This window comes from Carcharodon carcharias, chromosome 23 (assembly GCF_017639515.1).
Source record: "Carcharodon carcharias isolate sCarCar2 chromosome 23, sCarCar2.pri, whole genome shotgun sequence".
In the NCBI taxonomy this organism is placed as follows: domain Eukaryota; kingdom Metazoa; phylum Chordata; class Chondrichthyes; order Lamniformes; family Lamnidae; genus Carcharodon; species Carcharodon carcharias.
The window spans coordinates 3,133,508-3,151,176 of record NC_054489.1 but is presented as its reverse complement, the minus strand read 5'-3'; the positions used below and the strand labels follow the sequence as shown (position 1 = coordinate 3,151,176).

Genomic DNA, 17,669 nt, shown 5'->3' with positions numbered 1-17,669 from the left:
GGGTAACTTTGTGATCCTGTACTTCCAATGTGGAGCTGCACTTATAGGGACCAAGGGCTAGACAATGTCACAGGCTTTTCTCTAACCTGTACTCCTGGTGTGAGCTCGACTCCATATTGGGAACCTGAGGCTGCACAATGACCTTATATTCTCCCAACTGTGGAATTAATGGAGACAACAGGTGTCTTGGCAGACTGCTGGAGCTGGCTGGAGGCCTGCTTCACCTCTTTTAGGGAAGGACTGCCAAATTAAGCGCTGCTCAAGCAATTGACAAAGCAGCGGTGGCCTTCCCCAAGATCAAGGATTCTGGGGGGAGGGGGCAGAAATGCTGCCCATCGAGCTGCTGGCCAATCAGGGTCCAGCAGCTCTTCTGAACTCAGCAATGCCAGCAGGGAAGTGGTGGCTGCAGCTGGTACGACACCCATCCGAGACTCACTGAGGAAGGACCGGACCCAGGCACAAGTGAATAATGGTGGAAGGGGGTCACAGGGAGCACAGGAGCAAGGACAGGGCAGTGGCTTTCAGCGGGCTGCCTCTTCCCACTGCCAGATCCCTTGGCTGGACAGAGTGACTTTAAACGAGGGACCTCACCCTCCCGCAAGCAAGCACGCCAGAATTTGCCTATCATGCTCCTGACATGGCAAGCCCCCCCCCACTCATCGCTGGGTTAATACCAGTGGAGAGAGGGTGGGGGAGGGGGGGGACGAGGCCTTTAAGTGGGGATTAAGGGTCCCAATTGACAGCAGAATGGAAAAGCCATCCACGAGCCTTCCTGCCCTGGACTTCATCGGGGTGGAGGTGGGAATACAGCAGAGTTCCCACCACCTCCTTTCCACCTAATTAAATGTGCCCCTGCCACCAAACCCGCCGCAGGGAAGGGCATTAAATTCCACCCCCAATGTTAACCCATGAGATCCCATTGTATACTTAATGCAGTTGTTAAAAAAGGCACAGAGGTTGGTCTGTGTGTGTTAAATGTTCATATGGAACATTCCTAATGGAAAATTTATCCTCCAAACCTCATAGACAGACAAACCTGCAAACATAACATTACTGACTGATGCTGGGAATTGGGGGCAGGGGTGGGTGTGTGTTAAAAGGTCACTCAGATTGCAGTGCAGAATGAAGTTTTAGCTATGAAGAGAGGTTGGATAGACTGGGGTTATTTTCCCTGGAGCAGAGGAGATTATGGGGGGGACATGATTGAGGTGTGTAAAATTATGAGGAGCATAGATAGGGTAGACAGGAAGGAACTTTTCCCCTTGGTGGAGGGATCAATAACCAGGGGGTATAGATTTAAGGTAAGGGGCAGGAGGTTTAAGAGGGATGTGAGGAAGAATTCTTTCACCCAGAGGGTGGTGGGAATCTGGAACTCACTGCCTCAAAGGGTGGTAGAGGCAGAAACCCGCATAACATTTAAGAGGTATTTGGATGTGCACTTGCGATGCCATGGCATACAGGGCTATGGGCCTAGTGCTGGAAAATGGGATTAGAATAGTTAGGTACTTGTTTGACTGGCGCAGACTCGATGGGCCGAAGGGCCTTTTTCTGTGCTGTAGACCTCTATAACTCTATGAAGTCATCCTGCTTGTGCTGATGGTGCTAACTCTTCAAATGGGAAGTGACACAATAGATTCAGCATCTCTTGAACAAATCAAATTAGATTGCGCCTCCTCCTGCACAATTTCTCCAAACCTGCCTAACTTTGTCCAACACCTGTCTTTGATGTAGTTGTTTACAGCTTCTTTTAGAGTCACTAACATTCAAAAGCTAAAGCATAATGACTGGAACCCTCTAATATGGCAGCATCGTTCACTAATCGAAAACCCATTTAAAGCTACCTACTCTATACCAAGGCCTACTTCATAACACATTTAATACACAACTGCTGAAGGCAGAATTACAGCCAGGCTTTGCTATGTTTTCTGAAGACAGGGAGACTGGGTCAGTGGGCAGGTTATGTGGGGGAGTGTGATTGAAGGGAACAGGGTGGGAAAGGGTTCTTGTGGATCACAGGAATGGTTTATTTCTGTGCTGTAAATTCCATGCAACCTTTTGACTGATCAGTCTATCTGTAAAGCCACACACCCAAGTCTATACTGTGAATATTGTAGGGTCTCATCTCTGTAAAAGCTGCACAGCCACAGCTTAGTTGAGCCCTTGAAATTACTGTGCCTGTGCAGACATGCCAAAAAATTTAAAGGAGCCATGCATTTAAACAGATGAGAGGGTACGTTGCTTATGACCCCACAGATAGGGAAACTTTATTCAGCCGTCTCTAGATGACTCAGTGTGAACAAACAACCCATGTGAATCATGTCCTTTTGAACTCAGCATGAAAAAATTAGGATTTCACTTTTAATAATTAAACTGATCAAACTACTCTATATTCAGTCTTTAATCAAGGATCTGGGTGAAAAAGGGAATAATTCAGATACCTGGGTATGTGTTAATGTTGCTGGAGAGATGCTAAAGACCCCAGAGCATTACAGGCCACTGAAAGTCACTGAGTGAAAAGGAGGTTCTGACAAACAACAACAATCTCCCCTCCTGGGACTACACACGGTATTCCCACTTCAAAGATCAGACAGATACAATAGATAAAAGCAAAATACTGCGGATGCTGGAAATCTGAATCAAAAACAAAAGTAGCTGGAAAAACTCAGCAGGTCTGATAGCATCTGTGGAGAGGAAGACAGAGTTAACATTTCGAGTCCATATGGCTCTTCATCAGAACTGAAGAAAAATACAAATGAGATTAAATATAAGCTGGTTGAGGGGGGGTGGAACAGGTGGAGCTGGATAGAGGGCCAGCGATAGGTGGAGGCAAAGGAGAGATTGCCAAAGATGTCATAGACAAAAGGACAAAGGGGTGTCGACGGTGGTGATGTTAGCTAAGGAATGTGCTAATGGTGACATTAAGGGTGGAAATCAGGACAAGCAAGTGACAGATAACCCTAGTGGGGGTGGGGTGGGGGGAAAGGATCAAAATAGGCTAAAAGGTGGAGATAAAACAATGGATGGAAATAAATTTAAAAGTAATAATAGAAATAGGTGGGAAAAGAAAATACAATAGATACTTCTCTGTGTGCTACTATTCATTGCTCCTGGTTTCCTGTATATTCCAGGGTGCACACAGATGTAAACAGACATGGGAAAGGGGCAATAAGAATGAAAGTGTCAGCATACTGACTGTACTGACTTCCCAGTCATGTGCACATAGCAACATTTCTGATGCCATCGCTTAATACGACAGCTCTCTCTCTCTCTCTCTATGTGTCACATCAGAGTAACTCTCTATTCCCTTCTCCCTCATGTACTTATCTAACCGCTCCTTAAAAGCATCTATACCATTCACCTCAACTGCTCCCTGTGGTAGCGAACTCCACATTCTCACCACTCTCTGGGTAGAAAAGAAGTTTCTTCTGAGTTCCCGATTTGAATTCTTACTGACTATCTTATATCGAGTGTCTCTAGTTTGCTCTTCCCCAAAAGCGGAAACATTGGCTGGGATTTTCCAGGCCTGTTGGTGTCAGGTGTCATGATGAGCAGGGCTGGGGGCAGGGGGAGGGAGGAACAATATGGCGAAAAGGCCAAAAATCAGTTTCACACATTGTGGAACCAGTTTGCGATTGTTTGCTCCACCCATCAATGGCCGCATTTGCTGCTGCTGCACGTCGGGAACCTCATTTCAATACTTTAATATCTCATTGTAAGCCCCGGTCACCGGAATCATCCCCCCCTGACTCTGGATCATCTGGGCACACAAAGCGTTTCACAACTGTACATAAGTGACATGCACCTGGTGACCGGCACTTCGCCTGGGGCTTCGAGGTCTGTTTACCTGCCTTGCTTTGGGTAGCACCACACGCAGTCATCAGCACAAGGCTTCACCACATCACTTTTGGTGGGGGGTGGGGGGCTTTGGGGGTATCCCAGGGTGCGTGTGGGGAGCACATGTTGGTCTGTGTAAATGGCCTCAAGGTGATGAGGGCTGAGGAAGCAGTCTCCAGAGGAGATGAGGCCAGGTGGAGATGTGAGGGTGTGTGTGAGAGAGTGACTGGTGATGTCCCTCGAGCTGGCAGTGAATGAGATGCCAGTGAATGTGTGATGGCCTTGTGATGTGAATTTAGGGTGATAGGATGGCTGCCTTACCCTGGCAGCATGGATGAGATCATTCACCCATTTCCTGCACTGGATGGTCAACCTCATACGTGCAGCACTGGCACTGACCACCTCTGCCATCATGTCCCAAGCCGGAGAGGTGAGATCGATGGGCCTCCTGCGGCAGGAGCAGGGGTACAGGACATCACAATGGTGTCCAAAAGGCATCCCAGGGATGTGTCACTGAATTGGGGGGGCTGTATTCTTCTTGGCTTTTGGGGCCATGTCTTCACCACAGTGTCCTGGGCTGCAAGCAGTGAGAAGTGTGCGCATGGCTGTAGTTTAAACATGATGCCTTGTGTGAGGGAGCAGTGAGGTAACCGTGTGGTGGGCAAATCGGAGACTGTCTGCCAGCAAAATGGTGTGTTTCCTGTGGCTGCATAATTAATGAGGTGGGAATGGGACGATACAGCGTGAAAATCCACCATTGTAGCCGGCAGGTACAACTTCCCCCCCACCCACTACTGCACTTTGTGCAAATCTGGGATGATTCTGTCAATTATGTCTATCAAAATCTTTCATAATTTTAAGGACGTCTATTCCATCTACATTTCAGTTTTTATCTTCCCCCTCAACTCCAAGGCTTCAAATCTGCCAACATTGCTCTGTTTGACAATAGGGCTGATTTTGTGTCTTTGGCAGCGTTCGTTATTCTGGACAGATCCAGTCATCCCTCTCTGGTCCAGACTCAGGTTAATGCGTTCCCACTGGAGGAAAGGTCATTGGAAGATATGACCCAAGGCTGAGGTGTATAAGTGGTGAGCACTCAGACTGTGAGCTGAGACTAGAGACACCCTCCGCTCGGGAAATCAGCTTCAGATTACTATTTGAGCCGAGGGGTTGAAATGAACAAACCTTCAGTGAAAATGAAGAAAATCAAACGCTTTCCACCACCCCCATGGAGTAGCTGGACAGCAACAGCAACTGATCAACTCCTTCCAAAGGCAAGTACATAACTAGCTGGAAGTAATCAGGACTAGGAATACAGTCGAGAAAAGCAAATTCTCAGGTGCTGGGGCAATGACAATTCCTATTCTGGGGAAGTTATTTTTGTAGGGGACAAAGTCCAGGGTGGGAGATAGATTGATATTCTGAGTTTTTCTTAATTCCTTTAGGAAACAATAAGTACTCGTAGTAAGTGGGATAAAGCCTGTAATAGGGTAGGCTGAATATGGACTGTGGAAGGAGGGGGTTTGATTAAATGCAGGAGAGAACAATGCAGTAAACAATGCTTACTGAAACAAAAACAGAATTACCTGGAAAAACTCAGCAGGTCTGGCAGCATCGGCGGAGACGAAAAGAGTTGACCTTTCGAGTCCTCATGACCCTTCAACAGGGTCATGAGGACTCGAAACGTCAACTCATTTCTTCTCCGCCGATGCTGCCAGACCTGCTGAGTTTTTCCAGGTAATTCTATTTTTGTTTTGGATTTCCAGCATCCGCAGTTTTTTGTTTTTATCTCAATGTTTACTGAAAGCCCATCCTTATAGAAAAGGAACACAGGTAATAAGAGAGGGAAGTCTGCAACATGAAAATCAATGCTTCATGAAACTGTTCCACATGTGACCACTTCTGCACGGTGCAAGTAGAAATGTACAGTATTTGAAACTGAAATTCTCACCACATTCATCTCCTGCTTAAATTTAATGTCTATTTCACACCAGCTGTTGGTGATCCAGAATCAGAGTGCAGCTTGTTTAAATATCAGGAACTCTTAGCAGTGGAAACAGGTAGCTAATGTATTATTATCCAATATTAAAAACTCTGAAATACAAGGTGAGAAACTATTTTACATTTTTATTGCTGAATCAGAAGTTTGATTCTGGTGCAGTGTGATACTGTTTGGTAAGGATGCTCTGTCTCCCTAGATTTTAAGAGCCACAGCTGCAAAACAATAAACATGTTCAGTATTAACATCAAGTTTAACATCTTAGAAAGTTGTTACTGGTGCATCATGATGAAGCTCTGTCAGCAACAAAATCTCTGGTGCAAATTATTTTAGGAGGCAATAAATTATAGTTGCTCACAGTGAAAATGGCATCAAATCTATTGTTTTAATTTAGCCATTTTTTTGATCAATTTTGTTCCTACCAGAATGAGGGACATTGCTGTTGAGAAAGGAGTTTTACATTTTTCTTCCTCTGTCAATGTTGAGCAATAGCATAGGTTAGATGTAAAAAAAACAGACAACAACCTCAGCTGGCCTTGTGATGCCTAACAAATCAGTCAGTGCTCAGTTAATACTGTGCACCTGCGCTTACTTGGAACTGGTAAGAGTATTAAAGCTTCATTCTTAAAGGATACAGAATTAAATTTGGATACAGGCAGAAGCAATGGAGCACAGACAAATATCTCAGAAGACTGGCTCCTGAAAAGACAGACTAGGCTTGCATTCCCATGAATATAGAATATTAAGGGATGATCTGATTGAGGTATTTAAGGTGTTGTCAAGCCAGGCTTATCCAACCTGTCCTCATCATTTAAATTCTGAGCTTTGATACCCATCTGGTGAATTTGCTCTGCACTTCTTCCAAGGCCAATATATTCTTCCTGTGATGCAATGCCCAGAACTGAATGGAGTTCCCAGTGCCAACAGGATCACAGTGGATTTACAGGCAAACCCTGACCCCAGCAGCACTGTTCTTGTCCTTCAGTCAATTAATGCCTGTATGAGGAGGCCTCAATACTGCAGGTTCCAAGTGAAGGAGAAAAGCCGCTGGGAGCTAAATCAAAATGCAGTGCTCTCCTGCTGGGAATGGGAACTCCATGGTATTCCGGCCTGTCCTGTATGGAATATAGAAGCAGTGTTCAGTTAAGGTGTACCAGTGCACAGCTTTTGGAATCCTTGAGTCTGTACCAGACAACCATTGATATTAATAGATCTGCCTCCATTTGAAACTGAGAAAAGTGACTCACAAGCTTAAAGACTCATCAATATGATGTGAAGTAACCTGACCCTGTGGCTTAGGATCTTGCTTCTTCCCTCTCCCTACTAAAACACGCATAATCCAAATGGTATTGTGGTTTTGGTCTAAATGAGTAAAACATACAGATATCTGTCACAATGTTCTTCCATTTACGGGTAGAATAAATGTCAAGAGATCTCGAGCAGATGAAAGCGATTGTTCAAATCATCTTGGTTGGATTCTTGTTACTTTCTCTCTTATTTTATAAAATACAGATAACAAGAGTTCAGAAAAACCAGTGTGAAAAGCCTCTAGTGAACAGGAAAAGAACTCTGGCACTTTGATCCACATTAACACTTTAGCTACTGGGTTTCAATGCAGCTTTGCAGAATCACTTTGGTAAATTCTTGCAACGTATCTTTTCATTGTAAATAGCTGGGAACAAAACGCTATAAACTGGGAAATATTGATTGAAAAAGTTATTTTTGTTTAAAAATGTATTTCCTGTAAAGTGGAAATCTTTAGGGGTTGTGATGTACAGACAGAGAACTCCTTGAAACTTAAAAAGGGTTAAAATACCACAGGCAGAGGTGTCATAAAGTTTAGTATTTTTATCTCTTGCAACTGCTGCCAATATGAAACTATAATATTACACTTTTGTAGATCGGACATGGGTAATTTTATTTGATGTGTTGAGTTAACCCTTACACATTTAGCTGCAAAGAAAATAAACTGATACAACGTGACATTTTGCAATTATGCCAGCAGTTTAGTCAGACCATGCACTTAATTTCCTGATGTCACACACAGCACTATTTGCTTTTTCATTATTTAATAAAACAACTTAAAATACACTGATCCATATAAATGGAACAGGACAAACCAAAATGGAATAATTTCTGATAGATGAAGTTCACATGTAAACACAGTGTAAACTGATATTACGTACCTGGGTGTGCTACTTTTACACTGGTCTTAATCCAGTTAAATTGGTAAAATTAGCACATCAGGAATGTAATACAAGCTCTTTCCACTGTAGTTTTGCATTGGAGTCTCTAACCTAAAGCCCCTAAATATTGATTTGATTCTCAGAGTTGAAATCTACTGGCTAAATTTCTCAATGCTCTAAGCAGCAGAAAATCTTAATAAAATACAAATTGTTTCAATTTTTTTTTCTAAAATGATTAGCATCTGTCAGTAAATGCAGTCACATAAATTGTAAAGCATTTCTGCTTTTTTTAAAATCCTGCAGCACACCTAGAATTTCAAATATGATAAATGGCAGCTCAAGAGAAAAATATAGGTCAGAATTTTAAAATGCAGAGCATAGTGGCACAAATACAAGGGCTGAACTAACTTCTGTTTCCTATTAGACTGAAACGTTCAGTGTTTTGCACTAGGATGTTTAATATAATTCACTGCTTGTTTTCCGGATTTGCTCTTTGACTAAGAGCAACATTCTTCATTTTAATTAGCATTAATTAAAAAATCTGCTTTATTTCACTGGAACTAGATCCTGTTGGTGAAACTGAACTGGTTAATTTTTTAGCAAAACTTACATTTAAATGAGTAACGTTATGACATTCTCAAATAACATAACAGCAACAGTAAACTGAGCTCCGAATCCTTCAGATCCTCAATGAATCAAAAGTGTTTAAGCTTCCAGTAAAATGGTCTTTAGATTATAGACAGTGACTGTACAGGCACACAGTTTTACAGGCAGTGTCTGTATGCTAAATAAACACAGACAATGTCTGGAGGTAACACAGTAATTTGTTTGACAGTAACTTTTCTAAAATCCACTACAAAAATATCACTTTTTTCTTGAAAGAACAAGTTCCAAAAAGTTTTAAAACTCCAACCTAGATGCATTCTTCAACTACATAAAAAGATTCAACTGTTCAGCAGCAATTGCTAACTCTACAGCAGCTAGTTACGAGATCTATTTCTGTAAAGCTTGATCTTTGGTACAAGCAACGCCAGAAAAAGCGACACTGCCATTTATGAAAATAAGAGCTCAACGCAAACACCAGAGTGTAAAGATCCTCAACTTCATCTGCAGGAACTGGTGGGCGTCAGAAGCCAGATTACTTACAATGACTAAAATAAAGTGTCAAAGTTCTTGGTCTTACCAATAAATTTTTGAGGCATTGAACTTTTCCGTTTGGCAACATTGCTAGCAAGCCTGTCCAGGACCAGAGCTCTCTCGGATCCCATCTCTGCCTTCAGGCTGTGCTGTCGAACTTCTTCAGTCTCTGCTAAAAGAGAAAAAAAAATCAACAGAATAACATGAGGTTTCACCTCTGAACAGTTTGTGTGGCAGGTGAAAGGAAGCTCTGACGTAATGGCTGAGGGTACTGACTATGACCAGTGGGGGCATAGAGAGAGACCTTGTGGTTACCAAAGTCACTAAAGAGATGTACTATCAGTATTATTTCATCAATGGAGGAAATAACTGATCAAAACTGGGTCTGGGGTGAAAAAAGAGGGAGATAGCGAGGAGCATTCGCCAAATCAGCACGAAACTCTGTAATTCTGACTCACCCTGCTAACAAATTCTGGCAAACTCTTAAGTATTTCTGTTTTAAAATAAGACAATTCTGCTAATCTGGTGAAAAAGAATCAGCTATATGCTAGACAGTTTTATTATTTAAGCATTATGCTATCTCCAAATGAGCCAGTGTGAAACTTATGCAATCCCACAGGCTGCATCTACTCATACAGCAAGTCACATAAAAATGAGCTCAATTTATTTTCTGCACTGGTCAGACGAGGAGATCACTAATGCCAAACTATGAGTGGTAAATACCTGGAAAGGTCCAGATTACACGCAGAAAGAATTTGGTGCTGAAATTTCTTAGAACAAAAAATGGAAGGTTACCCATATTTCTTTGTACTTGTTTCATATTTCGAAGTTTTGCATTCTGTGATTTCATCAGCAGGGCATAAACTACAGAGCTAGGCAGGTATTCTGCCTTCTGAAAAAAAAGGACGATTAGCATTTACTTTTGAAGTAATTTTCTTTTTCTTTCCACAGTTTCCAGCATCAGCAGCTCTCTGTTTTTATTTAAATTGCTGTATTTGTGTCTTTATGTCCCAAGGATGGGAAATTCATACTGATTTTCCAAGTTGCTTACATTCCAGGAGCAAATAATGAAAGGTGTAAGCCTACCATAGAGGCTGTTAAAGCAGAATAAATCTGCCCGTAAGCACATCAGAAAGCTCTGAGAATGCACCTGCCTCTTGTGAGAAAACATTAGGTAACAAACACCATTTAATGTATCCAAGGCATTAAGGATAAAGTGAATTGGGATGGGATGGGGCACATGAGGTTAGGATACTGCCTGAATAGAGGATCAACACTGACTGGTTGAGCTCAACAGTCAGTATTTACATTGTAATTTCTACACAGAAACACCTCCTTGTGCTGTGTACTTTCCCCAGATGAAAGAGTAAATGAAAGGTGAAACTGCTCGGTGTGTGAGGAAACTGCAGAAGCCTCAGCAACCAGATTTTAAAAATGTTCTTTACTGGGATGTGGGCATTGCTGGCAAGGCACATATGTTGCCCATACCTAATTGCCCTTGAACTGAGTGGCAGTTAAGAGTCAACCATATTACAATGGGTCTGGAGTCACATATAGGCCAGACCAGGTAAGGATGGCAGATTTCCATCAGTGAACCAGATGGGTTTTTACAGCAGTCTATGATGGTCACCATTAGCTTTTTATATTCCAGATTTATTAACTGAATTCAAATTCCACCAGCTGCTGTAGTGGGATTTGAACCTATGTCCCCAACGCATTAGCCTAGGCTCCTGGATTACTAGCCTAGCAACGTTATCACTATGCCACCATCTCCCCCTGAAGCACAGGGATTTTTTATAATATCAAGTTTGTGTCCCTGGCTTTAAATGATCAAACTTTACAGAGTTGTACCTTTTTTCAGGCTGCAGTCAAACTCAGGTCCAGGGGAGATGTGTATCTAACCAACTGCACTATCCAATACTTTGAATGTTAGATGGTTTATTGTGCTAATGTTTTATATCATGACAAAGGGTGGAATTTTCTGTGCCTGCTGGCATCAGAGGTCATGGCGGAAGTGAGTGGACAATATGGCGGGAAGGCCAAAAGTTGGTTTCATGCCATTGTGAAACACGTTTGCAATCGTCTGCCCTGCCTGTCAATGGTGGGCTGTGTTTCCCACCACCACATGTCGGGAATCTAATTTCAATACTTTAGCACCTTATTCTAAGTCCAGCTCTCCGGAATCATCCCCCCGCCTCCCCCACGCTGGACCATCCCAGCACGTTGGCGTGTTTGCATGCCAACATGTTTCACAACAGCATTTATAAGGCGTGCACCTAGTGAGCTGCACTTTGAGGGAACTCAGAGGTGAGTGCACAGTAATGTTGCATAACACTCGTGAGAGTCGCCTGTTGGACCTCAAGGTTGAGGCGGCGCGCAAGCTCTTGCCCTGGCTGGCTGACAGTGGTGCTGGGGCAAGAACTGCACTGTGGTTGATGGAAGTGAACAAGCACATGCAGTGGGAGAGGGAAGCGGTCACACATTAGGAAACCTTGTATAAAGTTACCAATCCTCTGTAGCTGAGACAGTTTAGGCCCAGCCACACTGACATGCTTCGAACTGGGCCTCCAGCTTATCTGCCCACTTGCGCAACGCAGAGGCATGAAAGTGCATGAAAGTGCCACCAAGCGCTCCAGAGCTTTTCACCACCTCGGGCACAGACTTCAAACTAATGAGCGTTTTAGTGAACTGCAGAACAGTTGGACGCCTGGGCAAGTTGTACAATCTCGTTGCAAAAGCTGGGCCGTGCAGCAGTCACTGGTGGAGACCTCACAGCCTCTTGCAATGCCATCATCCCGGTTTGGACCAGTCTCTCCCATAGTTCAAGCTAAAACTGCAGCCTTGCAGTATGGGTTAGGAGAATGCCTGCGCCTGAGCTGAGAGCACAGCATGCAGTCCAATGGGCAAAGCGTCGCCAATCAGTCAGGTGGGGTGGGGTGGAGGTGTTTGGGGTTTCGGGCAGTATGCAGCGCAGTAATTTCTGACCATCCAAGTGGTGGCCAGCACTCCCTGGGATGTGCTAAGGGGCCTTCAGACTTAACCAAGAGAGGTTCTTAGTACACCCAAGCTAACCGACGCATCTCTCTCTTTCAACCTGCAGGAGAAGTACATCAGGAGCATGGAGCCTCATGGCTTACAGAGAGCAGAGACGAAGCAGAAGAGAGAGACAGAAGTGCCTGGCTGGGCAGAGAGAGGATCAGCACCCTCAGGAAGAAGGGATGGCTGAGCTGCCGTGTACACTGCTAAAGAGCCACAGCGAGGCATAGCTAGACCCAGGGTCTACAGACGGCACTTGTATTCCTGCAGATGACCGGAAACCAGTATCGCCAAAGACTACACATGTCCAGGGAACTGGTCAGTCACATCTGCCACCTGCTGCAGGATTTGGTGCCACGGGGACATGGAGGGCATCCATTGCCAGTGGTTGTGAAAGAGGCTGTGGCACTCAATTTTTACGCCAGTGGCTCCTTTCAGGGCTCCACAGGTGACCTCGGTGGGATATCGCAAGCCTCCAAGCACAAATGCATCCATGAAGTCACAGACACCATCTTCGCAAAGGTACACAACCTTGTGCATTTTGCCCAGGATCAGAAAAGCTAGGATGCAAGGGCGCTGCTGGGATTAGCCCAGATCTCATGTTTTCCATAGGTGCAGGGTGCGATCGACTGCACTTACATGGTGCTCAGATCTCTGTGGCAATACGCGGTCAACTATGTCAACCGCAAGGGCTTCCACTCGCTGGGCGTACAGCTGGTGTTCAATCACCACAAACACATCCTGCAGGTCTGCGCACGGTTCCCAGGGAGTGTCCACCATTCCTACATTCTCAGTAGATCTCAATCCCTGACTTCTTCCAGGATCCACAGTGGCTGCAGGATGGCTCCCCGGGGACAAGGGCTACCTGCAGAGGATGTGGCTAATGACACCCGTGCGGCAGCCTCAGACTGGCTCATGCTGCAGCTCACACCTTGGTGGAGCAAACCATGGGAATGTTGAAAATGAGGTTCTGGTGCCTGGACTAGCCTGGTAGAACCCTGCAATACAGTCCACAGAGGATGTCACGCATTGTCATTGTCTGCTGTGCCCTTTACAACCTGGTGCTGCAACAGGAAGAGGAGCTGGCTGAGGAGGAGATGGAGAAGCTGGGAGGTCTCCTCCGATGAGGAGGATGCCGACAGGGATGACGGGGATGAGGTCCTTACACTGGCCGGATGACATTGGTACGTTCAGGAGCCCCTCAAAGCTGCTAGATTCATGGAGGATGACGATGACATGCAGTGAGGAGACACCATAGATCCTCACATCGCATCTGAGACCATTTGGCTACAGTCGGCTGATGGCAGCACACATACCCTCTGTGATAAGGCTCCTCCCATGCAGCAGATGCCCTAATAGTCATTAGATTCTAGAAGGAAGATGACAACATGAGTGAGGATACTCCATAGATTGTCACATAGCCAATGTGAATGTCTGACTCCTGTCTGGCCAAGGGCAGCTCACTTGCACTCTGTGATCAGGGTCATATCATGGAGGGGCAACTGTGAACTTTAAATGCACCTAATCCTTTGTCCTTACCCCTTCAGGAGCACAGCATCACCGGTCACATATACTGAAGAGATGGGGGGGCTGAAAGCTCACAGGGAGAATGACGGAACTCGGTGACGCCTGCCAATGACAGTCTGGCAGCAATGACAAGCACCATCGAGGTGCAGGCATCACTAATGTGTCCAGTGAGTGTGAAGCCGACCATCACTTTGGTCTGAAGGTTACACAGTGCACAGGGAAGAGACCCTGGACTGAGACACCTGCCTTTATCTTGTGCAGGAACCAAGGTTTCACATCTAAGTGACATGAACACTGCTCATCAGAACAGGAGCCATAGACAAGGAGACATTCTTAGGAGAACATTATGTATAAGTGATTAACACTGTGCCCAGGTTGCGCAACTACATCTTCTTAGCCTTCCTAACCCTGCCGCCATGTCTTGGTGCTCCCCAGACATCCACAGTGGAGGTTGAGGCAGCCTGCTGACTGCTACGCCCTGTCTGTGATAACCTTGACGGGTGTCTTGAGGTCCGAGACTTGGAGGGCTCCGGCCTACTTTCAGGGTCCTGCTGTGTGGCAGTGGCATCCTCCTTGGCCTGTGGAGCTGGAGCTGCTGAGGTCATAGGAAGAGGGGATTCAGATGGGCCAGATACTCCTGGGTCACCTGAGTGGATGGTCCCAAGGTGTGCATCTGCTGATCCTCCTCCATATGGGTGCCCGGGTCCCCTGGCTGATTCCTTGAAGAGAAGGGGAAGCTGGAGTGAGATCGAGCTGCCGTCACCCCTCTCACATTGACACTGTTGGAGGCCAACTATGGCATCAGCGATGGAGTTCAGCCTGCACAGCAGTATAGGACAGATGTCCTGTACCAAGGTCTCCATGGCAGCCGCCATCTTACCAATGTTGACATTGGTGCATTGGCATGCCAGTGTTATCACCTCAGCCCGAAGGCAGTCGGACTCCTCCATCGTGCCTTGCAATCTGAGGAGTGCAGAGGACATCCCATCCTGATGTTCCCGAGCTTGCATTTGCAGCTCCAGCAACTGAGGTATGACCGAGTTCAGAGGCTCATCCTCTGACTCAGACTCAGCAAATTTCTGGCCTCCAGCAGTCCTCCTAATGCCAGAAACCTGGGAAGTCCCTGTCGCCACCTGCTGTGGATCAGACAGTGCGATGTGCTCACCAGATTGTGATCCCGAGGCTACTGTGAAGCCAGGTCCCACCGAGGCGTGTGTCCCTGCGCTAGTGGAGGGTGTGGGTGAGCGCTGTGACGGGTCTTCAGTTGGGATTTCAGCAGATTCCTCTTCTCAGGTTTCTTCAGGGTTTGAGTTGAGGACCTGGGTCGTGGACTCACTTGGCTGTTTCCCAGATGTGCCTGTGAAGGCAAGGAGAGATAATTAATGCATGGCAGGGGCCTGTGAAATAGGACACATCACTCATAGCATGGTTGTCTGATGGATGTTGCACTGCTGGACCCTCACTTGGTTGAACATCGCTGACCTCACCATCAGCACAGGAATGGTCCAGATCTTCACTGGCCGGCTGGATGGCTCTGTTTTCAAGGTCTGTTCGCACCTTGATGTCGGGCATTCCTCCACCAGTCTGCGACTTCTCCCTCTTGTTTTGTGCCAGTTTGTCCTGCATGAAGAGAGAGTGTAAACAGGACCCCTGCCAGATGATAAGAGCACCACTCACACAGGCCAGGCACGATGGATGGGATGAGGACAATAACGGAGAGTGAGTGGTGATGTCCCTTGAACTGGCAGTGAGTGCAGCACTACGAATGTGTGATGGGTTTGTGAGTGTGAGAGTTGAGAGTGATGAGAAGAGTGACTTACCCTGGCTGAATGGAGGAGATCATTCATCCTCTTACAACACTGGGTGACTGTCCTCTTTTGCAGGGCGTTGGCATTGACCATCCCAAGCCGGACTGGTGATATTGCTGCCCCTCCTGTGGCTAGAGCAGGGGTAGAGGACATCATGGCGGGTCCCCACGGCGCTCAAAAAGGCGCTCTAGGGATGCATCACTGAATCGGAGGGGCTGCAGCCTTCTTGCCTTTTGGGGCCATGTCTTCTATGCAGCAGTCTTGGGCTGGAAGCACTGAGAGGTGTGTGCGGCTGCACTTTAAATCTGGTGCCAGGCGTGAGGAAGCTGCGAGGGGAAGGCGCGGTGGGCGTATCGGAGTCCACCTGCCATCAAATTGGTGTGTTTCCCGGGAATGCACGATTAACGAGGCAGGATTAGGACGATAAGGCATGAAAAGCCACCATTGTGGCCAGCGGTTAAAACGTTCTTCTTCCCACCAGCTACTGCACTTATTGCAAATCTGGGACAATTCCACCCAAAAGGTTTGGTATTGTGTTGACACATACATGGTGGGCCTGGAGTTCCCTCATTTAGATACACAACATGTGTAAGTGTGCAGGGGTTAAATAGAAATCACAGAATGGCTGCAGCACAGGAGGCGGCAGTATGGTCCACTGTGTCTATGCCAGCTCTCTGAAAGAGCAATTCACCTAGTGCCACTCTCCCGCCTTCTCTTGTTAACCTTGCACATTCTTCCTTTTCAGATAGTAATTCAATTTCCTCTTGAATGCCTCGATCGAACCTGCCTCCACTACACAGGCTGTGTATTCCAGATCCTAACCACTCGTTGCCTGAGAAAGATTTTCCTCATGTTGCTATTGCTTCTTTTGACAATTATCTTAAATCTATGCACTCTGGTTCTCAATCCTTCCACCAATGGGAACTGTTTCTCCCTATCTACTCTGCCAGACCCCTCATGATTCTGAATACCTCTCTCAAATCTCCTCTCAACCTTCTCTTCTCCAAGAAAACAGTTCCCACTTCTCCAATCTATCTATGGGGAGTCATTCATTTGTGGGTCTTGCTAGTGAAGGCCTAAAATGGGGAGGGGAAAGTATAAGAGAAGTATCTTTCTTCACATGAAATAGCTCCTTACTGTGTTTCAAGGATAGGACCTCTCACCTCGGAGCTAAAAGTTTGTGGATTCAAGTCTTAATCCAGAAATTTGACCACATAATCCAGGTGAATCTCATGTGCAGTACTGATTGAGAGCTGAACTGTTGGAAGGTCATTACTGAAGGATCACTGCACTGTCTGAGGGTCAGTACTGAAGGAGTGCTGCACTGTCAAAGGGTCAATAATGAGGGATCACTGCACTGTCAGAGGGTCAGTACTATGGGAGTACTGCACTGTCAGAGGGTCAGAACTGAGGGAGCACTGCACTGTATGAGGGTCAGTACTGATGGAGTGCTGCACTGTCGGAGGGTCAGTATTGAGGAAGTGCTGCTCTGCTAGAGGATCAGTACACAGGGAGTGCTGCACTGTTAGAGGGTCAGAGTAGAGGGAGTGCTGCTCTGTCAGAGGGTTAATACTGAGGAACTGCTACACTGTAAAAGAAGCATACTAAGGGAATGCTGCAATGTCGGAGGACCAGTACTGAGGAACTGCTGCACTGTCAGACAGGCAGTGCTGAGGGAGCACTATATTGTGGGAACGCTGCATTGTCAGAGCAGCAGTGCTAAGTGAGCGGTGAACTGTTGAAGGGTCAGTACTGAGTAAGTGCTGCTCTGTCTGAGGGGCAGTACTGAAAGAGTGCTGCATTGTCACAGGAGCAGCACTCAGGGAACACTGCACCATCAAAGAATCAGTATTAAGGGAGAGCAGCATCATCGGAGGGGCAGAACTGAGGGACTGTTGGAGGGTCATTGGTGAGGGAGTGCTGCACTGTCAGAGGTGCTGTATTTCAAATCAGAGGTTAATCTGAGGTCCCACCTGTCCTCTCAGGTGGATGTAAAAGATCCCACACCACTATTCTACCCGGTGTCCTGACCAATATTTATCCCTCAACTAGCACTAAATGATCTGGTCATTTATTACATTGTTATTTGGGGAGCCTTGCTATGTGAGAATTGATCAAAATTACACCACCTCAAAAGTGCTT

General features: G+C 46.0%; 1 protein-coding gene across 1 annotated transcript in view; it reads right to left on the bottom strand.

Moving 5' to 3' along the window:
• The window catches only part of LOC121269137 (zinc finger protein Aiolos-like), a 161,405-nt gene that overhangs the window by 7,068 nt on the left and 136,668 nt on the right, over window positions 1-17,669 (bottom strand). The window contains exon 8 of the mRNA XM_041173623.1: window positions 9,203-9,328. Coding sequence (XP_041029557.1) covers window positions 9,203-9,328 — 126 coding nt within the window. The remainder of the gene's footprint in view (window positions 1-9,202; window positions 9,329-17,669) is intronic.